The sequence below is a fragment of the Salminus brasiliensis genome, chromosome 11, assembly GCF_030463535.1.
Source record: "Salminus brasiliensis chromosome 11, fSalBra1.hap2, whole genome shotgun sequence".
Classification (NCBI taxonomy): domain Eukaryota; kingdom Metazoa; phylum Chordata; class Actinopteri; order Characiformes; family Bryconidae; genus Salminus; species Salminus brasiliensis.
Genome location: NC_132888.1, coordinates 24,013,845 through 24,037,392, shown reverse-complemented (window position 1 = coordinate 24,037,392; position 23,548 = coordinate 24,013,845). Strand labels below are relative to the sequence as shown.

Sequence of the window (23,548 nt, the reverse complement as noted above, 5' to 3'; positions counted from 1 at the left end):
GTTTTTCAGAGTTAAGTCATATCACACAACAGTTACAACTGAAGCGCAGGAGTGTGTGTTGGTGTGAGCAGGGTGTGGGTGTGGGTTCAGCAGGTGAACAAGGTTCTCACATGATTCAGGAGAGGAAGGCATTTGGCTACACTGGACGGCACACAGGCTTATTACAGCACCAATCAGAAGAGAGTGAATGTTAAAGCGCTCTTCATCCACATTGTTGAATTGTCTGCAGGGTTGGAGGGTTACTTCTGTACAGATTATTGATTACATATAATCTTCAACCTAATCCACAATATTACTCTGGTAAAATAATGTAATAATATGAATAAACTTTTCATTTTGAATTACTTACCTTTATATAAATGTATTTCTGTAGTTCTTACCCTTTTTCTCTACAATAAGGATCACCAATTAAGCTTATACGTATTCTCCCCCTATCGCATGCAATGCTCCTGACACTAGTAAGAGTGAAGACCAACACACACACCCTCCGACACGTGTGCAGCCAGCCAACACTTCTTTTTTTCGAACAGCCACTGATGCAGCTGGAGGGAAGTGTCGTATACCTGGCTCTGATGCATCGGCCAGCAGACGCCAGTGGCAGCCAGGGGCGCACAGCAACAGTGTGGGAAGAGAGCACAATCTACCCACCCTGGAGAGAATTGTTTTTAAATTTATGTATGAAATATTTAAAAAATGGCAAGCAATTACAGACAGACACACTCCTGAGCAGTGAACAACGTGCTGTCATTTGAAGATCATCACTTAGCTCTGGGTTACAGCAAATCTTTAAAAAAATAAAAAATGAAGAAACAATTAAGGCCCATCTACAATAATCTTAAAAACCCAGACATTATGATGTTAACTAGCAAAGTGTTGTTGCCCATAAAAGACTGGAGATGTGCCCCATTCACTGTCCCCTACATGTAAAAATCCTGCTCACTGCTGTTGCGTCATCTGAGTGGCCAGGTTCCTTAGAAAAGGTTCATGCAACGCCATGAATTATAGGTATTCCATGTCTGCTTGTGTACATTGCTTGCAAACTACTTATAGTGCTGCATTGTGGGATTGTTACTGTGCCCAGAAATTCTGCACTATGTCTTTGGACACCACTGAAAAATGTCAGAACCCAAAGTAATGCACTACTTAGTGAATAGGGCACAGTTTCGGAAACAGCTACACTCAAAATGAAGGTGCTACAAAAGGTTCTGTGAGCAATGCCATAGAAGAACCATTTTGTGACCTTTAAACTGATGAAGAACCTTTAGGTTGTTTAGGTCTTTTATGGGTTCTTCACGCTCACACATCTCTAAGACAAACATGGTTCTTGATGCAACCAAAAATGGTTCTTCTATGGTATCACTCAAAGAACCATTTGTAGGATTTGTAGAGTGTGGGGTTTGTTTGTTTTTTGTCACACTCTGACAGAACATATGATCGTGTTTGAAAAGCTATCTATGTATCTATCAAACTCTTCGTGTTGAGAAGTTTAATATTTAAATCCTTATTGTTCAGCTTATTTATTATATATAAAATAACAATTATAATAATAATAATATAAGAGGAGCGTATTTTCAAGAGGCAGTGCTATTGATAACATTCAGCACCACGGACAGCAGAAAACAGGTTTTAGCTTCAGTAAAAACTATTAAACTAACAAATACAAAACTGTTAAATTACAAAAGGCATCATGGTAGATACCTTTAGAACCAGTAATTAGTGTAGAAAGATATTGATCACTACAGGTTGCCATCAGGAGGTTATGTAATACTTGAGCTGCTGTTCCAGGCAGACAGCAGCTAAGAGGTTTCTATTCTAGCCCCCGACAAAGGGGTCATGTTGAAATATGAGTCTCATCTGGCTTGTCCAACTCTTTCAACATAATTGATATTTAAATCATAAATATGTGTCCATCCCAGTGTTCAGACCTTGACTCCTGACTTGACTGCAGCTTGTGTCCTTTCCCTGGAAGCTGCCGGCGTAAACAGCCCTTTCATACAGAATTAGCCACAGTAGACTAAATGTGGCTGTAGGTGCTGACTAATCCTCTTTGTCGCTGTGATCTGGTATAGACTGGATCCCCAAGGCTCCTTTCAGACGCTGAGGTGTTTCTAACTGTTGAGCAGGTGGACAGACCAAGAAACACAGCAAATGGAGATGTAGCCTACCACTACGGTATGTAAGCAAATTGGATCTCCTCTGGATGTTTTGTATTAAACATGTATTAATATCAATATTACTATGATAACAACAGGCCTTTTGCCAACATATAATTTGTAGTTCATGCATTCATGTGTCAGAGGAAGGTTGTTTAGCTTTACCTAATATCTCAGTTAAGTAGATCAGAATATCCTGCAGAATATCAAAATCCTTGTGTTCAACGACTAACTGATTAACTTACTTAAACCCACTAAGGCCCAATGTACAATACTCATTACACAGCGGTGATCTAAGGCATCCTGGGCTATTGTCCAGGGCTCACTACTAAGAGGCCTCTTAGGAAAGTTACATAACAGCTATTTACTCAGGAACCGTTTGGTGTTTGCATGGGGCAACACGTGCTATTAAGCACTTAACAACATACACCGGTTCCGTCCAGTGACGCACAGCTATGCTTGCTCTGGCATCGGTCAGCATCAAAGCATTTGAGGCTTTTACACACACACTGTTCTGCCTTGATAGTAGTGTGGTACTATGGAGTTCCCCTGGGTCCTTTGAAGCGGTTGGACCACCTGGGATGTCCTCTATGATGGCCAGCTCTGTTTGAAAGAAGACAGCCATGAGCACAGAGGCAGCCTGCAGGCCATCAGAGCCAGACTCTGAGTATGCCGAACTGGCTGATATGGTGGCCGCCATCGATGTGGCAGCAAGTAGAGTGACCCCACCCAACGGCCACAGGACCCCCCCTCACCGCCTCTTGCTGTCCGACCGCAAGTTCTCCTTGCAGGAGCGTGGGAGCTACCAGAATGGGACGACCCCCAGGATTGCCAGGAGGCCGACAATCGAGTCTAAACGGGTGTCTATTTCGGATGGGGATGTGAGTGCAAATCTGTTTATTGAAGCCAGGAGTGTTTATTTTACCCTCATTCCAAAGGGCAGAAAATCTGTATCTGATTTTATTTTGTTATTTCTGTCATTAATTATTATTTAATATCTTATTGATTATTGCTATGTATAAATTGTGAAATCATTATTTAGGACAATCTGTTATTTAATGATCACACTGATGTTGCAGCAGTCTCAAAAACTCAAAGATAATATGATACACTTGGTTTTAAAGCGTTAAAAGTAAAGGTTCCCAAAAGGTTCATCACATATGATTCTATGAAGGGAGGTTCTTCACAGGTCAAAAAGGTCCTTATTTAGAACAATGCTTCTTTCAAGAGCCATCTATTGAATGATTCTTTAGGTAACCAAAAACATTATATCAATGGCATGGTTAAGTGTATTTCAGTGTATCCTGTACTCTAGAACAAAAAGGGTTCCTCAGGGGTTCTTCTTTTTATATAAAACCCTGACAGGTCAATAAACCTTTTAGAATAGTAAATGGTTCTTTGCCTAGTAAAAGCCTGGTTCTTAGTAGCATTAGTAGAGAGAAGCATTAGTAGAAAGCCTATAGATGATAGCCCCCTAAAGGGTTCCACCTATAGTTGGTATATTTTTTGCTAAATGACAAAAAGCCCTTTGCCATTACAATGTACAGTAGAACGTTTTCTGCAAAGAGATAGCGAATATACCTAGACTGCGTTTAGTTCCCGAACAAGCCAATGATGTTATTCAATATGTACCCATTATTTGGCTTCTGCATTAAAAACAAATACAATTTGGAAACCTTTGGGAACCATTTAGGAACATTTGCTTTTAGAGTGTAGTTAATAACCATACTTATGCCAAATGTTCAACTAGGAAAACCATAATAACACCTGTCTCTCTGTCTTTGTAGGACAATGTTCAGCTTAGACAGCAAACAATTGAATAGTCTGTGTGTAATTTAATGCATTTTGCCTAATGGCAAATTCAGTTAGCTCTCTCTCTTTCTCTCTCACTTACTCTCTTTCTCTCTTTCCGTAGGACTGTGTTCAGCTCAACCAGTACAAATTAAAAAATGAGATTGGAAAGGTGGGTGTTTACATGTTTTAATGATTATTTATTGATTATTGAGTCGTATTGCAGACAAAATCACAAATCAGCCATTCTGCATTTGCTTTTAAGTCAAAAATTCTGAATCATTAAAAATAAAAAATAGAAAGCATTTGTTTTCCACCATTAAACCCTTTTATGCCTAAACCATCATATAACAACCAGCAAATTCTAATTCTGATCAATAACATAAAAAAGAAAGTTAAATACTTTTTTACTTTATTAATTATTACTTTATTAAGTAATTTATTAATTACTACATTACTTTATTAATGACTTTTATTATGTATCATATTTAAAACATCAGAAATGTACACAGAAAACAAATATTTTAACCCCATATCATCGCTGACTAATGAAAAACATGTATCTCCAAATGAGTGACTGTACAGGAGAAGGCAAAATGGTCTAAACTTTGAATGTAAGTCAGTTGAAAACATGTCCATTAGTCTGTTCATCCAGAATGATTTACACAGTGTTCAGAGCAGCTACAGGGGTCAAACCACAGATAAAACAACATGTTTTTCAATGAACAGAAGTTGCCAGGTAATTATCCTGCTGCATGCAGTGCACAGATAATCCACCAGGGGGCAGAAAACATGCATCTTGTATTTTACTTTGTCCATTATTTATAATTGATTTAATTTACTATATATTATTGTTATTATTTAATATTTATTTTAGATAATTTATTATTTATTATTTATGCAACTGATGTTGCATATGCATATCAAATAGGGTTAAGGCAGAGTTTTATGGTGGCGTCACATACATACACATGTATTAAACGTAAAGAATTAGACTGGCCCAAAACTTGCAAACACCTAGACGTGCTGATGTGAGATGAGAAGACAGATGTTGTTTTATTAACTGCAATTAAAAAAGAAATATGAAAAATATGTGGAGTTTAGCCTATATGGTATTCTATGCTTGTATCTGGGCTTATTAGAGGGCGTTTCACTTATATTGTATTGATACTCCTATGACCACTGCATAATGCATTTATCACATACACCTAAACTTTACCATGCTCTGTTGCTCAGGGCTCCTATGGGGTGGTAAAACTGGCCTATAATGAAGATGATGACCAGTACTATGTAAGTGAGGATGGTGAATAGAATTCTGCCAGTAGACTTTTTAACGTTTTGGTGTTTTATTGTTGTTAACATGTACTCGAGCCAAACTACTGGTCATACTAATTCCAGCTATGCTAACAGGCAATGAAGGTGGTCTCCAAAAAAAAGTTGATGAAACAGTGTGGATTTCCACGTAAGTCATCAGAAATGGATAAAAATAGCTTTAATGTTTTGAAATATTTAAGGTAATGATACATTATAATACCATAATATTGTTATGGCTAATTTACAGGGCGTCCCCCTCCCAAAGAAACAGCTGCCTCAAAGGGCAACCGTCCTAAACCTTTTGGCCCACTGGACAGAGTGTACCAAGAGATTGCCATCTTGAAGAAACTTGACCATCTGAATGTTGTCAAACTAGTAGAGGTGCGTAGTGCATAGTCACGGTCATTCCTTATGTCACTGATTTACTGGTTAATAAAGAGAAATGCATAATTTTATCAATGCCATTAACATTGTAGGTTCTCGATGACCCAGACGAAGATAATCTACATATGGGTGAGCAGTTAAATCTGTGATTTACGTCATGTACACATGTCATACATGTTTGTGTCTGCTTGTAATATTCCTTGTGTGCATCCTTTTGTAGCCTTTGAGTTGATGCCAAAAGGGTGAGTATTTCCTTCTAACTCTAGACCTGTAGTGTAGTGATCCATGACTACAAGAGCTAGGCCTTTAGTTTAGAATATAAATGTCACAGAAATGTCTGTCCAGATATACATTCTCTAAGGAATTAATGATAAGCACTTTGTTGTACATGTATGTTTAATTTTGTTTGTTTTCCATCAGGCCAGTGATGGAAATCCCCACAGATAATCCTTTAACAGAGGAGCAGGCCCGGTTCTATTTCAGAGACGTAATCTTGGGCATAGAATACTGTAAGTTCTGCATTTAGGTATAGACTGATCAGTTATACCACAGTTAAGTATAGACAGAGGGGTCAAAAATAAAACATTAATTTGTGTCCTAATTCACAGTAACTTAGTCTTTCACAAATAAAAAATAATGATCAATGTGCTCCATAGAAAAAGTTGTGTATCTTACAGAGTCAGAACTTAGTAACACCCCATTTAGCAGACTTCAATTCTTGTAGTTGGGATTGTTTCTCCCTTTTTGTTGAGATGTCTTCCATGCACATCTTGTTTAAAGTCTATCCACAAAGTGTCTATGATGTTTAGGTCAGGGGGTTGTGAGTCATTCCAACAGCTTTCATTTATATCTCTTCAGATTCTGCATGATGGTTTTGAGATATACTATGGATCATTGTCCTGTTGTAGAAGCCATTCTCATTTTAGCTTTAGTTTATTAACAGATGGTGGAATCCATTCTTCCCTCCACCAGTGCAATATTGCCAATCAGAGCTGGCCCAAGGCATACTCAAACTATGCGACTGCTTAAGGCCACCAGGGGACCCCAAGAGCACCAAAACATCTATATTTGAAAAATAACATTGAATAATAAAACAAAATAATATTACACAAGTAAAGGCAATTTTATATATTAATTTATTTTCATAGTTGGCACACCAATACTAGGTTAATCAATTCCTGCTGTTGGCTGTTGCCCCTGTTGGGCAATGCAGATATGTGCCACTTGGGTGGCCGATAAAGGCCCAGGTGCTTCAGCATATTGGAATGATGAAGCATCTGGTGCTGAGGTGGTGGTATGGGTGGCCCCAGAAATGAAAATCTGCTTAGGGCCCCATAAAGGCTTGGGCCAGCCCTGTTGCTAATGCCACTGGTGAAAACACAACCACAGAGCTTGATAAATCCACCCCATCCACAGTTGGTAAGGTGTTCTAAACCTACCTTTGCTAATTGTTGCAAAAGAGTTAAATATTTACCTCATCAGCGCTTGCTTCCAAAGCTCACCTGGCTTGTCTAGATGCTTGTTTAGAATACTTCAAATGCTGAGTTTTGTGACAAGGTCACATTTAAGGTCACCTTCCTTCTTACCTCTTCCTTCTTACCTCCATGATGATTATGTTTGTCCAAACAATGCTGCACAGTGGAATGGTGCACCACCCTCATGACTCAGGGTCTTCTTGTTTTTATGGTGACCTCCACAGACGCCATTGCTTAATAACATTCCCCACTGTAAAAACCAGAAGCTGAAAGCGTTCATCCAGAATCCCTTGTAGTAGTTGTGTTCTAATCATCTTATTTTTATGTCAGTCAGAATCCGATGGATTTATTTGTGCGCTTATTAATTTACTGTCAGTTTGTTTTTGTTTTTTTGAAAATTATTTAATAAAAAAAAACTACCCTGTAGTTGCCAATGAAGATGCCAGATTAAAATAACTGATCTTGGCTGCCTTCCGTAGTGCTACTTATGCTCAGAATTAGGTTTATTTTATCCCAGCTTAGCTGGGGATTACTCCACGCAAACTGAGAGAATATATCCGTGAAATTTTAGCGAACAAAGGCAGTTAAAACAAATAAATGCGTTAGACTCCTGTACGAGATTTATGATATTTATAAGATTGTCATTTAGAAGTGTCATTTATTACATCATTATGAGGAACATTTCTGTATCTTGCCATTTAATGGAGCTCTATGTGAGAGGGGGCAGTTATTTTTTATATTAATAAATTTATTAAATTGATATTAAACTGTCCCATTTTATTGTATCTGATAATCACCATGCATGATTGGCTGGCTACTGTATCTAGTCAATTTCTTCTTGTACCAAAGTAGTACAAAGCGTTAATTAGATGATCTGAGGTGCCCTACATCCATAACTGTCAGGTAGTGGTTTTGACATGGTTACAGTGGAGTATTAGACAACTGTTGCCTCTACAGTCTTCAGCACAATACTGTGTTCTCATGTTCTTTCCTTAAGTGCACTATCAGAAGATCATACATCGAGACATCAAGCCTTCAAACCTGCTGCTTGGGGATGATGGCCATATTAAGATCGCAGACTTTGGAGTCAGCAATGAGTTTGAGGGGAGCGATGCGCTCTTATCAAACAGTGCTGGAACGCCGGCCTTCATGGCACCGGAGACTCTGACTGATCATGAACATAGATTCAGCGGAAAAGTAGGTATCAATTCCTAACCTAGGTTTTTTTTTTTTTTTCTTTCTGTGTATTGCCATGTTCAGTGTTGAAAATAAGGGTTCCAGGCTGGGATGCACAGCCTGTTATTGCACAATATGTTATTATTGAATTAGATTTATACTAATATTTATAATTATATTTATGTGTTTATAATATGCAAGGCCTATTAGGGTGCAAAGTCTTTAGGGTGTAAATGCATGGCCTTAATAGTCTTGAGGGTAAAAATGCATGGCGTAAACAGTCTTTAGGATAAAACTGTGTAAAAATGAATGGCCTAAGTAGTGTTTAAGGTAAAAGAAAAAACATGGCACAGTTTAAGGTTAAACATGCATGGACTAAAGCCTGTTGTACTTAGACCTGTTTACCAACATTAAAAAAAAAACTGCTCCACTGAAGAAATATAAAGTTGAGCATTTCTGTTTTTGATGGCATTAATAACATTCTTTTTCTTTATATTTCTTTCAATAAAATATTTTAATTAAATAAAATATATTAAAATTTAAAAAAAAGAGACATGAGCTGCTTTCCCACACAAGGATTAAATATAGTCATGAACTGTTATTCAAATGAAAATCTCCATTCGAAATGCTTTGTAGTTTAAAACTAGGCTTAATCCCTATTTGTGACTAGCCCATAAAGTTTATTTCAACTCTCCTGTCTTTCAGGCTTTAGATGTGTGGGCAATGGGTGTGACTTTATACTGCTTTGTATTCGCAAAGGTAAGTTATTTTTTATGGTAAATGTGCAGCCCTTTTTTGCTAACAGATTTTGATGATAATTATGCAAATTTGAATGTGAAATTTAATAAAAAGTGTTGTAACAGAACAGTTTCTGTTTATTTGAGTGTCCTTTTGTGGATGACTACATCTTGGCCCTGTATGAGAAGATAAGGAATTTTCCAGTGATCTTTCCAGATATGTGAGTATCTGCAAAACTGGAAAATGAAGCATGCCAAATAAACAGGGGATTAGACATAGCCTTAAGCTGTCTTTAACACTAATCTATTCAAGCATGTTCTGTGAATGGCCTGATTTATGCTAATTACAACCCCAGCCTCAGTGGTGCACCATTTTTCTCAGTGCTATTGTTCCCAGAGCAGATATTAGGTAGCATTATAATAGGCTCTGTTCAGATTTATGAGTTTACTAAAACAATCTTAAATTTGTTATTTCCTAACCTGTTAGACAACAGAAATTCAAAAGCAATTTTGGCTTTTTTCATATTTCCTTCCAAAATCAAGGGTGTCAAAAAAGGTTTATTGTGCTTTTCTTGGAGTAACTGCCTCTACTGTCCAATTTCAACTTGATTTTGGAGCATCTATTTCAGTAGTGAGAGTAACTTAATGTAGCCGAATGCATTCATTAGAAGGGGTATCCATAAACATTTGGACATGTAGTGTATGTTCTTGGGGCCATTTAGAATATGCACCTTTAGTAAGACTTTGTTTTTAGAGTTTAATTAAGGTTTTTTTTTGCTCAGGAAAGACAACATAACTTTTAATTGTTTATTCATTCATTTTAACAGGTCTATTGTGTGATTATCTTTAAGAATTGTATGTTTAATTAAACATTTTGTTGAGACCTTGTTCTGAATGTACTAATCATCAAATTTCATATATTTTTGGGGAATATTAAGAAATGTTTATCATAACATGTTCTGGAATTATCAGTTCACTTACTCCTAAAGTTAGTAAATAGTAATTGTGCATGGCCTAAACAGTCTTTAGGGTAACAATCCATGGCCTAAACAGCCTTCATGGTAAAATTACTTGGCCTAAACAGCCTTTAGTGTAAAAGTACATGGCCTAAACAGCCTTTTAATTGTTTAGCTAAACATGCTAAACAATTAGTTTCCATCAAAACATCCATACAACAGTCAGTGCTGGTTGTTAAAATGGGTTGAAACTAAATTATACTCTGTCTTTTGTGGTGTTTATAATGACTACTTTGCTATTGTACAAGTTAATCATGTATGAAACAGCAGGCTTGACTGTAATGGCATTGTTTGTGTAGGCCTACTATAAGCGAGGACCTTAAGGAGCTAATCACCAGAATGCTGGACAAAGTTCCTGAAACCAGGATCACCATTTCAGAAATAAAGGTAGAATGGCATGGTGCTTGATAGGCAGTAAATGTGACTATGTGCGGCTTTGAAAGTGCTCTAACAGTGGATATTTCTTGTACTCTCTTTATGGATGCCTGTGGTTTAGTTACATCCATGGGTGACTCTTGATGGGCTGGAGCCGCTGCCTCTGGAGGAGGAGCACTGCACAGTGGTGGAAGTGACAGAAGAGGAGGTGGAGAACTCCGTCAAACTCATCCCCAGCCTATCCACTGTGGTACGCACCAGTTCTTTATACTGTCTCCTACGCTGCCTGTTAATGGTTTGGGGGAAAGCATACCAATTCATACAGATGAGCATGAATCCTTTATTGGTTTGGTTTACACATTAAAGAATGGGAAGGAATTCTAAAACAAACTGAGTGCAACTGAATCTAAGTGTTGCAAAGCATACATAAACTTTATTTTTACAACTTTAAATATCAACTAAAAAAAAGCTAACAGCATATTTTACCTTCATCCTTGTTTTTGAAGATCCTGGTAAAATCCATGCTGAGAAAACGCTCTTTTGGGAATCCCTTCGACTTCCTGAGTCGCAGACAGGGCAGGTCCATGTCCGCCCCAGGAAATCTCATCTCGTACGTTCTGAAAATATGAACTCTACCCAGAAACCCCTTTCCTTATGTACTCCTCATGTGAGCAAACACATAAATGCTGACATGATCATTTTGCTTCCTCTATTGCAGGGACACATCGCTGTTTCGCGCCTCTGTAAATGTTCACCCATCATTAAGGTAACTTTTAGCTGTTAAGTTACATGTATGCTCTTAAAAATATGTGATAAAAGGTGACACATTAATGTGTTCTGTGGCACAATGTCACAGAGCAAACACTTTTAGAACCGTAAAGAAGTTTAGCAACTAGCAAAAGTTTGGGATTTGAGCTCTCAGATCATTTTTAGCAAGGTCACAGACCTTCATTAGCTTGTTATGGCTGTAGCCTTTCAAATTTCAAAGCTTCAAAGCTTCATAAAAATGACCTTTCGAACCTTCTCCCAACAATCAGCAGCCATGTGCTCCTATAAGCAGCTTTCTAATCATTTGAAAATCAAATGATTTGATGCCCACAGAGCAGAATAAGGCTATAAGAAGATTGCAAAGTGTTTCAGGTTGGCAATTCATCAGTTTGTAATGTAATTAAGAGATAGACCAAAAAAACTTTCTGAGAGATCTGCTTGTAGGATTGCAAGAAAGGCAAATCACATCTCCTATTTAACTGCAAAAGACCGTCAGGAAGTATTGCAGACTCTACAGTAGTGGTGCTCTGTTCATTCTTTCATGGAAGAGTCATTAGAAGAAAACCTTTCCTGCATCCTCGCCACAAAAAAGCAAGAAAGAATCTGGATATTAAATGCATTGACAAGCTGTGATATTTGCCAGAGGGGGTGTTACTCTAAGTACTGACCATGCAGGGTGCCTGGACTTGTACTTTAGGCCTGTTACAACCAGCCTGTAAAAGACCACAACATATAAAAGGGAAAACCACACAAAGGCTATTAAAGAGCTTTAAAAGTCAGATGTCTAGGTGGGTACAGGTATCACTGATATAGATCCAAGGTCTAGGTCAAGATCTTCTAGTTTTTCAGGAGACCACAGAGATCAGAGGGAAAAAACAGCCTAACAACATAATGGTACCTGTTTCGTCCTACAGCAGGGCGAGTGATGGGAGCAGAGAGGGAGAACTGGAGGACCTTTATGAGGATGAAGATACATGAATGCGTAAATGAATTGCCTTTGCCATTGCTGTCGCTGTAGAACATTTACTCCTGCACAACTAGATAGCAGCGATGTATGTGGGTTTGTAAGGAAGAAAGTTATGTATTGTGCATTTTAAGACTGTGCTGCTATCATAGCTTGACTTTGACTATTGTTATTTTTTTTACTTTCACTGTGAAAATAGAATTTGGTCAGTTGCTTATGTACAAGGACATATTTTAAGCATACAGATTAATGCATGAGCCCTTTATCAGCAAACGGATCCCATTGCTTAGTTAAAATGCAATCCACTACTTAAGAGTGCCAATGGAGGATTTTGCCATGTCTTTAGAATGAAATTCAAGAGTGGTGATGATAGATGGAAAATTTCAACTGGTTTAGATCAGTGTACACATGAATAATCCCACAGATTTTGAGGTTTATTATTTATTTATTTATTTATTTATTTTTCTACAGTGTGGTCTTCATTGTATAGCTGTGATTATGTCCAACTGAAAAGTAATAATTGAATGGAATGTTGCATTATAGCATTTTGGGTGTTTGTGTAAAAAGGTATTTATAAGGTCATTTACCCTCATACTGGGATTTCACTTTAATTTGATATTTTATAGTTTGATTGTGTAGTGGTTTGAATGTACATTTTGGAACGCCGTGCTTCAGGTAAAATAAATTAACGAAAATGACTTCTCGAATTCTAGAGTTATGTAACACATCTTAATTATCCAACACTGTCCACATGGCTTAAGTCAGACCAGACATAAATATATGTATAAATACACTGGTAACATACAATGTGACCAATATTCTGGTTTCATTGTGGTCCGATGTTCAAGTGTGCAGTCTGAGGAACCTGCACAGCAGTGCCACCTCGTGGTTGCTTTATAGCATCAGGAAAAACTTCAGCAAATTTATGTTGTTGTGTTTATTGACACCATAATGAAGTGGCACTGCTAATTTATATTAGTTGAATAGTCTATTAAATAGAGATAAAGAAAGATCAAAATCATATACATATTATTGCATATATATATACTATTTTCATATATATACAGTCATGCCCAAAAGTATTCATACCCCTGTCAAAGTTTGATTTAAATTTACTTTTATTTAACCAGAAATTATATTTTTGCCTGGAAATGACACAGGCATCTCCCAGGAGATAACACGATGATGTACAAGAGGCATCATTGTGGGAAAAAGTATTTCTCAGCTTTTATACACATTTGAACAAAAAGTGGCATGTCCAAAATTATTCATACCCTTCTCAATAATTAATAGAAAAGCCTTTATTGGCTATTACAGCAATCAAACGCTTCCTGTAATTGCTGACCAGCTTTTTGCATGTCTCCACTGGTATTTTTGCCCATTCATCTTTAGTGATGAGCTCCAACTCTTTGAGGTTCGAGGGTCTCCTTGCCATCACCCTGATCTTTAGCTCCCTCCACAGATTCTTAATTGGATTCAAGTCAGGACTCTGGCTGGGCCACTGCAAAACATTAATGTTTTTGTCTGCTAACCATTTCTTCACCACTTTGGCTGTGTGTTTTGGGTCGTTGTCGTGCTGAAATGTCCACCGGTTCCCAAGGCCAAGTTTCTCTGCAGACTGCCTGATGTTGTTGTTGAGAATCTTGATGTATTGCTCTTTTTTCATGGTGCCATTTACTGCGATTAAGTTCCCTGGTCCATTGGCTGAAAAACACCCCCACAACATTAGGTTCCCACCACCATGTTTGACAGTGGGGATGGTGTTCTTAGGGTTGAAGGCTTCTCCTTTTTCACGCCAAATGGTGCACACATCATTGTGGCCAAACAATTCAATTTTTGTTTCATCTGACCATAAAACAGAACACCAGAAGTCTTCTTCTTTGTCCAGATGAGCATTTGCAAAGGTCAAGCGGGCTTTTGTGTGCCTTTTCTGGAGAAGTGGTGTCCTCCTTGGCCTGCGTCCGTGGAACCCAGCAGTGTGCAGTGTCCGTTGAACTGTCTGCCTTGAGATGTCGCCACCAGCAGAGTCCAGATTCACCAGGATGGCCTTGGTGGTGATCCTTGGATTTTTTTTCACCTCTCTCACTATTCTCCTGGCCAGCACAGGTGTCACTTTTGGCTTCCGACCACATCATCTGAGATTTTCCACAGTGCGGAACTTCTTGTATTTTTTAATAATACTTTGCACTGTAGCCACTGGAACTTGAAAACATTTTGATATGGCTTTATAGCCCTTTCCTGACTTGTGAGCGGCCACAATGCACAGCCGCAGGTCCTTAGTGAGCTCCTTTGTCTTAGCCATGACTGTCCACAAACCAACTGCAGAGAGCTGCTGTTTTTCTCCTGTTGAGTTGATTAAAACAGCTGTTCCCAATGAATCAGGGTAATTAGGATGCTTTAAAACAGCTTGGACTATTTGGAATGGTATAGAACTTTGGATTTTCCCATATACTGTGACAGTTTTCAAAGGGTATGAATAATTTTGGACATGCCACTTTTTGTTCAAATGTGTATAAAAGCTGAGAAATACTTTTTCCCACAATGATGCCTCTTGTACATCATCGTGTTATCTCCTGGGAGATGCCTGTGTCGTTTCAAGGCAAAAATATAACTTCTGGTTAAATAAAAGTAAATTTAAGTCAAATTTTTCCAGGGGTATGAATACTTTCGGGCATGACTGTATATGTATATACAGTGGGGAGAACAAGTATTTGATACACTGCTGATTTTTCAGGTTTTCCCACTTGCAAAGCATGTAGAAGACTGTAATTTTTATCATAGGTACTCTTCAACTGTGAGTGATGGAATCTAAAACAAAAATCCAGAAAAATACATTGTATGATTTTTAAATAATTAATTTCCATTTTATTGTGGGAAATAAGTATTTGATACACCAGAAAAAGAAACTTAATATTTGGTACAGAAACCTTTGTTTGCAATTACAGAGATGAGACGTTTCCTGTAGTTCTTGACAAGGTTTGCACACACTGCAGCAGGGATTTTGGCCCACTCCTCCATACAGATCTCCTCCAGAGCCTTCAGGTTTCGTGGCTGTCGCTGGGCCACACGGACTTTAAGCTCCCTCCAAAGATTTTCTATTGGATTCAGGTCTGGAGACTGGCTAGGCCACTCCAGGACCTTAAGATGTTTCCTACGGAGCCACTCTTTAGTTGCCCTGGCTGTGTGTTTTGGGTCGTTATCATGCTGGAAGACCCAGCCACGACCCATCTTCAGTGCTCTTACTGAGGGAAGGAGGTTGTTGGCCAAAATCTCACGATACATGGCCCCATCCATCCTTCCCACAATACGGTGCAGTCGTCCTGTCCCCTTTGCAGAAAAGCATCCCCAAAGAATGATGTTTCCACCGCCATGCTTCACGGTTGGGATGGTGTTCTTGGGGTTGTACTCATCATTCTTCTTCCTCCAAACATGACGAGTGGAGTTTAAACCAAAAAGTTCTATTTTTGTCTCATCAGACCACATGACCTTCTCCCATTCCTCCTCTGGATCATTCAGATGGTCATTTGCAAACTTCAGACGGGCTTTGACATGCGTTGGCTTGAGGAAGGGCACCTTGCGTGCACTGCAGGATTTTAATCCTTGACGGCGTAGAGTGTTACTGATTGTTTTCTTTGAGACTGTGGTCCCAGCTCTATTCAGGTCATTGACCAGGTCCTGCCATGTAATTCTGGGCTCATTCCTCACCTTCCTCAAGATCATTGATGCTCCACGAGGTGAGATCTTGCATGGCGCCCCAGACCGAGGGAGATTATCCGTTATTTTGCATTTCTTCCATTTTCTAATAATTGCACCAACAGTTGTTGCCTTCTCACCAAGCTGCTTGCCTATTGTCCTGTAGCCCATCCCAGCCTTGTGCAGGTCTACAATTTTATCCCTGATGTCCTTACAAAGCTCTCTGGTCTTGGGCATTGTGGAGATGCTGGAGTCTGACTGATTGAGTGTGTGGACAGGTGTCTTTTATACAGGTAACGAGTTCAAACAGGTGCAGTTAATACAGGTAATGAGTGGAGAACAGGAGGGCTTCGTAAAGAAGAAGTAACATGTCTGTGAGAGCCAAAATTCTTACTGGTTGATAGATGATCAAATACTTATTTCCCACAATAAAATGGAAATTAATTATTTAAAAATCATACAATGTATTTTTCTGGATTTTTGTTTTAGATTCCATCACTCACAGTTGAAGAGTACCTATGATAAAAATTACAGTCTTCTACATGCTTTGCAAGTGGGAAAACCTGAAAAATCAGCAGTGTATCAAATACTTGTTCTCCCCACTGTATATATATATATACTTAAGAACCCATGATTTAGTAATTTTGGACGAAACTGTGTTCCATTTTTGCACAATGCAATTTAATTATCATGGAAACTTCACATAATGTAAAAGGACAGAGTATCAAAGAAATATAATATCAAATAAAAATATTTTATTACTCAAAATGTTATTTTAATGACTCATTCTCTCAGTTTACCTAAAACAGTAGATGAAATGGAGGGAATTATTTGTCAAATTGAGGGAACATATTACATGACTACAGAGATAACCAATTGTTACATGAAAGGAATCAATTTATCATTCATAAATATTTGAAGGAACGTTATTTATCTCTAAATATTATTTTTGTACATTGATACTTTAGGGGCTCTGTATCAATGGCATCAACTGGTATAAGAGTTTGGTGGTCTAATGGTCTAACTACAACTAGAACAGCAGCAGCTGCAGCAAAAACAACAACAACAATAATCATCATAATAATAATAACAATAAGAATAATAATAGTGTTGAACCAAAGCCTTTTCATGAAACGAAGAAGCTAAATTTGTCATTCCCAGATGTGCTATAGTCAGCCACACATCACAAACGCATGTAATGTTCATTTGTGTGTTTTGCATTTGCTTGGCGTTTTGAGCTGTGACAGAGATGCCCGCTCTTCAGCGCAGAGTGGGAGAGCTGAGGTTACTGTGGCAACAGTTGCCATGCAACAAGGTGACGGAATATTGTTTGGTATCTTTTGGAATTCACTCCAAACTACCTAACCCTTCATTAAAGCCCATTATGTGTGACTGTTGTGGAAAACCACAGACTAAAGGGCCACACTGTTTTTACTGAATTGTCTGTGTTACAGGGTTCATTAACATTCTCTGTTCCAGTGACTCATTACTCAGTCTTTTGGTTGCAGTTCATGTACTCCTGGTATACTATGGGCTAGTCACCCAGACCTAGTTTAAGCCTAGGCCTAGACTAAAAAGTGGGAGACACTGCATCCACTGCTGACAGGCATTTAACCCTTAAATGCAAGTAAGTCCTGCCTACAGGTCTATCCAGAGTGAGTTTCCGGTAACTTTTGCATTTTAGGAATGTGCTGTTTGCTGTAATTGGTACACAGATTTAAGCCTGAATTAATCAGTAAAATTAAACCTGAATTCTGTGTCAATGTCAAAGCAAAATGAAACAGAAAGCTTACCAAGAGAAAACAATGCTAAACATAAGCTATAGGGATATAACCATCCCCAAAACACACCCACCGCACTGTGGAGCTGTGGAACTAGAGCTTCATCCAATATCTTTGGGATAAACCAAACCTCTGTGATCTAGACTTAAATGTCTTACTCCACTAATAAACTTGTGACTGAATGCAATTAAATCCTCACAGCTATGTTCAATAAAGTGGTAGAAGTGGTTCTTTGAACGATGCCAGGTTCAATAAAGCTCCATGCTTGTAACAGAGATTCTTCAGGTTCTTCACCAAGGTTCTACCCACATCTTTATTTCAAACATGGTTCTTAATAGAACCAAAAGTGGTTCTTGTACGGCATCATTGCTCAATTAATCATGTGTAGTACCTTTACTTTTAAGCTTGTAGTGTATTATTCATCATAGACATCTAAGGTAAAGCCTTCTCAGAAGAGTAGACCAAAAGGTCCCGCTATTGAGACCCTATTACCGCTGATTTCAGAAGAAGCACTGGATCAGCTGCACAGCTTTTGCACATATAAATACTTTGTAGCAGAGGCATTGGTTGGTCATAGCTAACTTACTTACTCCACTACTTACTCAACTTCTCTACTTGAGGCACAGCCTTCTAAATCACTACATGCTATTCAGGCAACACAGTCTGCTCTGCACCTTCATTATAATCATTTCTGTTTAGATTTTAAAATAGAGAATTTCTCAGTTCAAATTCAGTTGAAAACATTGAATTTGTCATTGAAAAGTCACAGAATTAGGATGAATGAAATAATAGAAATGCTCAGAAATGACTTAATCTAATCTTTTTGTATTGACTTCTCTTGTATTTTTCCCCCTTCTGCTGTAATGATGACATTTTGGAGATTTTGCAAGTCCTTGAATTTCATACATTTGACCAGTCCCGATTTATCTTCATAACTGACCCAAAATCTGTCTTATATTATTGTATAAAGTAAGAACCAATGCAACCTCACATGCTAATAGTTATAACACACCAATATCTAAACGTGTGGCCATTATGTGCTGTAGTCTTCTTGGCTATGTCACCTCCTACATGTTCCCTCAGGTGCAACGTCTCCCCCTAATGTACCAAACATTTGGCATGGGTAAAAATATATCCAGACTGTGACTCAGCTTACATTCATGAATGTTCTGTGCACACATGACTCAAGTGTCCTCTTCCAACCCATGCAGTCATTCAGGGGACAACACGAGCTTTGGTGACTCCTTGCCAAGTAACCAAACAACCATAAAACAGTGAAGTATTGCAGTATGTGCAGAGGCCCCCAGAAAATGGGCTGGACCATTGTTTGCAGGAGAATACCTAGGACCTAAGGCCCTGATGTTTTTTAGATAGCAAGACAGCAAGGTTTCCTCCTTGCACACCTCCCATGAAATCGCTTTCTGAGAGACACAAGACCTACCTGTAGCTCACGTGATGACATTTTAGGATTGTTGGAGACTTCTTTCTGAAGGCCACAGAGAGCTGGTTGAATCTGGACACTGTGACCCCATTCACTTCAACAATCAAAAGCAACCCAAACTACATTTCTGAGGTTTAATAAGACAGACTTCTACCAAATCCTCTTTAACCATGTTTTAATCATCTGCAGCTGATTCAAAAGCCTGCAATTCAATAGGGTTCCCTGGGATCCCTTACGTTACTGGCATCATGGCAGCTGGATCTTTGACCAGGCTTTTGGCATGCCAGTCTGACCAGATGAGCTCCATTCCTGGTCGAGCAGCCACTGGCCTGGGTACCTGCGACCACCAGGCTCCATGATGGACTCTGGACTCTTCAGCCTTTTCCCACAAAGCCTGTCTGCATGCATGCTGGCCCGCCAGCTCAGCGGAGGCATGTCTGACATAAATCAAAGCCGAGACAAGTGGAAGGTCAGCGTGGATGTCAACCAGTTCAACCCTGAGGAATTGACGGTCAAGACCAAGGATGGAATGGTGAAAATCAGCGATGGTTGAAAGCTGTAAGGTTCTAATATGTTATTGGTGCTATCATTAATATATATATATATATATATATATATATATATATATATATATATATATATATATATATATATATATATGATATCCAGATAATTAGACTGGGTTATTCTCACCCCAGCCCACATCTGAGAAGATAATCTATTTGAACTTGATGAGCCCGTCCTGGAAAATGCATCCCATCCATTCTCATTGAACCAATAAGGAGTGTTTCGGCCCAACTGCTGTTTGAAGGAAATGAAATATAGGGCAGCTCATTTACATATATTAAAGGACAGTAAATGTAGAATTTGTTAATATGGACCATGCTCGTAGAGCTGGAATAGGGAGGGAACTTAGAAGGCTTTTGGGCTGAAGTTCAGGGTGGAATGGCGGTGGGTGCATGAAGCTGAGTACCCCATGGCTGAGGTGAGCAGTAAAGAAGATGGGAGGAGACGGAGTGGTGGTAGGTACGATATTTTTTGACACAAAGGTGAAGTGAGAGTACGCATAATACTATGTGCAGAGGCCCCCAGAAAATGGTCTGGACCATTGTCCATCGAGGCGTTTACCTAGTCCCTCAAAGGCCCTGATGTTTTTTTAGATATCAAGACAGACATGGTTTTAATGTAGGGCAGCTATGTTAAACTCAGAAGACTTTTGGGCTGAAGTTTAGGGTGGCATGGTGGTGGGTGCATGAAGCCGAGTACCCCATGGCTGAGGTGAGCAGTAAAGAAGATGGGAGGAGACGGAGTGGTGGTGAGTACAATGTTTTTTGACACAAAGGTGAAGTGAGAGTGGAGGGTATATAGGGGGCTGAGGAGGATGAGTTGGGGCCTGGTACATTTCCCAATATTAAGTCATGGGCTGCTTAAACATTGTATGCATGACTTGCTTGTCTGCATTCAATCTTTAATGCAATTGTCATTTTAGGATTATCACTCAGATGGAGCATGAATAAATGCCGGTGAGCTATAGCTTTTTTTTTTACCGCAGGAAAACACGAGGAGCGCAGAGACGAGCACGGATACATATGCAGAAGTTTCACCAGGGAATATGCTTGAGTTTAAAATCAAATGCGAAGCTGTTTCTATCAGCCATGCTCTCACTGATGAGATAAGAACCGACATCAGCTCCTCTCTTTACACAGTCTCCCACCTGGAGTGGACACTGAGAAGGTCACCTCCTCCCTTTCTCCTGATGGCGTGCTGAACATCGAAGCTCCCCTGCCTAAGCCTGCCCTCCAGGGTGCAGAAGAGTCTACCCCTGTGTCTAAAGCCAATAAATAAAATCAAGAATTAGCCTCTCCAAGAAGCTTGTAACCAGACAGTGTGATGGTGGCTTTCTATCACAACAACAGTGGTCAGTGTTCATTTATTATTTAATATATGGTTTCAAATGAACAATGCTTATGTACTAAAAGCCTATAAATGTGAGGGTTTACTTAAACAGGGCAAACTCAGACTTAACTGCAGCCGAAACATCACTTAAAGCAACACCATGTAGCATTTTCTATCTTAAAACAACAGCTTCAAGATCATTGTGATGCTCTACTGACTTGTAAAAGGGAGAAAGGTGTCTCTATCATTGCTAGGCTGGACTTGGAACTATGTGTACTTGTGTAAAGTGTGTTTTTTAGGGGTGGTTCAAAGTTTGAATTACACGTCCTGACTATAGGGGGAGCTCAGAAGCAAGAAATACCAGTTATTGCATAATGCTGCTTTAAGCAGAATCTTTTCAGTTATACAAATGAAGCTATAGGTTCTCAAAAAGCATGGAAGAGGAAACACTGCTAACCAAGGGAACCATAAAGGCTTGTCTCACAACAGCAAAAAAAAACAAAAAACACCCCCATTGAAGACCCCCAAGCCAACTATGAATTCTGCTCTATGAGAATGCCCAGCCATCAGTCTGCGATCTGAAGCTCGAGGCCAATTGGGTCGTGCAGCAAAACAATCATTAGGATTGCCAAAGAGCAACCCACCTTACTCGAACCACCTTACACATTGAGAGGCTGTGGCAGGGCCTTCAATGGGCCTATCACCTAGCATGCCATGATGTGTATGATTTGATCCATGCTTTAATCAGCCAGTAGTATGTAAATGCAATTAATGAAATGCAGATAGACATGTCTCAAGATTTAGCATTTTCCGTGCTGCTAAATTCAAATAAATCCCCTCCAAATAGTTGTATCTGCTCTGAAAGAGCTCGATTGGGCTGACTGCAGTATTGCACGTGCCTTTTACTTACTCAATCAGTATTTTTGCCCAAGATTTCCCCCCAGTTAGATTTCTAAAATGGGTCACGGGAGTCACATGCACCCAGTAGGCTGCTTTGTTCTTCCTCACTTAGCCAGAGCAAGCCTTTTAAGTTACGTCTGTACATACATATCTAAATGCAGTCCATTCTCCCATCCTGTTGGAATAAGGTGTATTCCGATATAGTCCAAATTGAGCATGGGACAGTGCTCTTTGTTAATTGTGGGTTAATTATGTTTCGGGAATAATTAGGACGGTGAGTGTCGGCACAAAATAAGGGCTTTGCAATTACACTGCTTTGCAAATAATCATTAACCCCTTTTTTATGTTAAAACAGGCAATCAGCGTCCTAGCTGCCAGTATAATGCCCATTATCCCATTCAGCCAGGTCCAATATGATGTGATCTGCAGTGACCTTAGCATGGTGAGACCTGCTTGTCACACACGGTGGCCTTTTTGTCTCTATGACAGAGTCGTGCCACCCCCGAGTGGTGGAGGAGGGGAGGCGAGCGGTCGCCCCTGAATCCTAATGCTTTCTCTGATGCTGGAGCTTCGTCTTCTTGCAGGTTGCTCCGGATGTCTGAACGGTGCCAATGGGAATGGCGCTAATAAGGTGGCTGTACCTCCCTTAGCCCTAGCAACAGCCTTCTGATTGGCTGACGCGGACGCTCAGGCCGCCTCCTATTGGCTGGCATCGCAGAGCAGTTCGGCCTGAGCGATTCATCTCTCGCTCGGCTGGGTGTGGGCTGCTGCTGTACGAGCCTGCAGCGGCTAAACGCGGCGAGGATCCGCCAGCCTCACCAGCAAAGTTTCATCAGGGAACGAGTGGGTGTACCGAATCATTTCAAAGAAATTGTATTAAAAACAGATTAAGGAGAGCCTCTGCTTTCGAATGGCCATGTTTAGTGCAATATCAGGCAGCTAAATCATTCCTATGGACGCATAGGAGACCATCACACAACCCTGACAACACTGCCAGTCACAACCATGAATCATTAAGGCAGTGATGAAGGTTAGACACACCGCTGTGTCTTTGTACAGTCGGATTCATACGAGGCGACTACTCCGACACCCTACTAGACTGTCCCTGATCCTGAAAATCGACTCTGTCTACGCTGTAGTACCACCTTTAGTACCAACCCTGGAAATCAACCCTACACACACCTTCATTCACACAGAGTTCATACAGCGTCATCGACCCTTGGATGAAAAATGGGCTGCTTCGCCTACGTTAATCTATGCTATTTGTATACTCAGCCAAAAAAATCAACGGTAGACTGCTTAGGATATGGCCGTCAATAGGCTGCTGCAGGGGGTTCAGTTGTTGGAGGCCTGGAGGACCAGAGTTCAGCACACCACACCTTCACCATGTTTAAAAGGTGTGTCTGAGCAGGGACGTCACCAAACTGTGCTGAAGACAGGCCTGCCCCACAGGACTGAAGGAACCTTGTATTAAAACTGTAGAAGCTTCCTGTTCCTGGATCGTCTGTTTCAGTGGTTCTAGATATGCTGGGGTGCTGTTCATTATGAGGATTGGGGATTGGGTGACCTATTGAAACCTATTGAGTAACCTATTGAAATGACGAGGGCCTGCCTCCTTACGGTTCTTTGAAACTTAACATTGAATTTACAGTGTTTTATCAAATCTATTAAAAATGTTTTCACA

The 23,548-nt window shown here is 39.6% G+C and overlaps 1 protein-coding gene and 1 pseudogene across 1 annotated transcript; both read left to right on the top strand.

Moving 5' to 3' along the window:
• Nucleotides 1-2,124: 2,124 nt before the first annotated feature.
• On the top strand, nt 2,125-12,244 carry camkk1b (calcium/calmodulin-dependent protein kinase kinase 1, alpha b). The gene is made up of 17 exons (XM_072691274.1): nt 2,125-2,172; nt 2,680-3,034; nt 4,069-4,116; nt 5,181-5,234; nt 5,355-5,406; nt 5,506-5,639; nt 5,735-5,771; nt 5,863-5,884; nt 6,063-6,151; nt 8,115-8,314; nt 8,999-9,052; nt 9,178-9,251; nt 10,346-10,433; nt 10,543-10,671; nt 10,928-11,031; nt 11,140-11,187; nt 12,104-12,244. Exons 2-17 carry the CDS (start codon nt 2,777-2,779, stop codon nt 12,165-12,167), a joined length of 1,455 nt encoding a protein of 484 aa, XP_072547375.1. The 5' UTR covers nt 2,125-2,172; nt 2,680-2,776; the 3' UTR covers nt 12,168-12,244.
• Nucleotides 12,245-17,095: 4,851 nt separating this feature from the next.
• On the top strand, nt 17,096-20,913 carry LOC140565087 (heat shock protein beta-1-like; annotated as a pseudogene).
• The last annotated feature ends 2,635 nt before the right edge of the window (nt 20,914-23,548 follow it).

Coding starts and splice junctions, on each gene's coding strand:
- camkk1b (XM_072691274.1), top strand. CDS start 2,777: ATGAGCACAGAGGCAGCCTGCAGGCCATCAGAGCCAGACTCTGAGTAT. Junction 5,235..5,354: donor AAGATGATGACCAGTACTAT/GTAAGTGAGGAT, acceptor CTATGCTAACAG/GCAATGAAGGTGGTCTCCAA. Junction 5,640..5,734: donor ATGTTGTCAAACTAGTAGAG/GTGCGTAGTGCA, acceptor TTAACATTGTAG/GTTCTCGATGACCCAGACGA.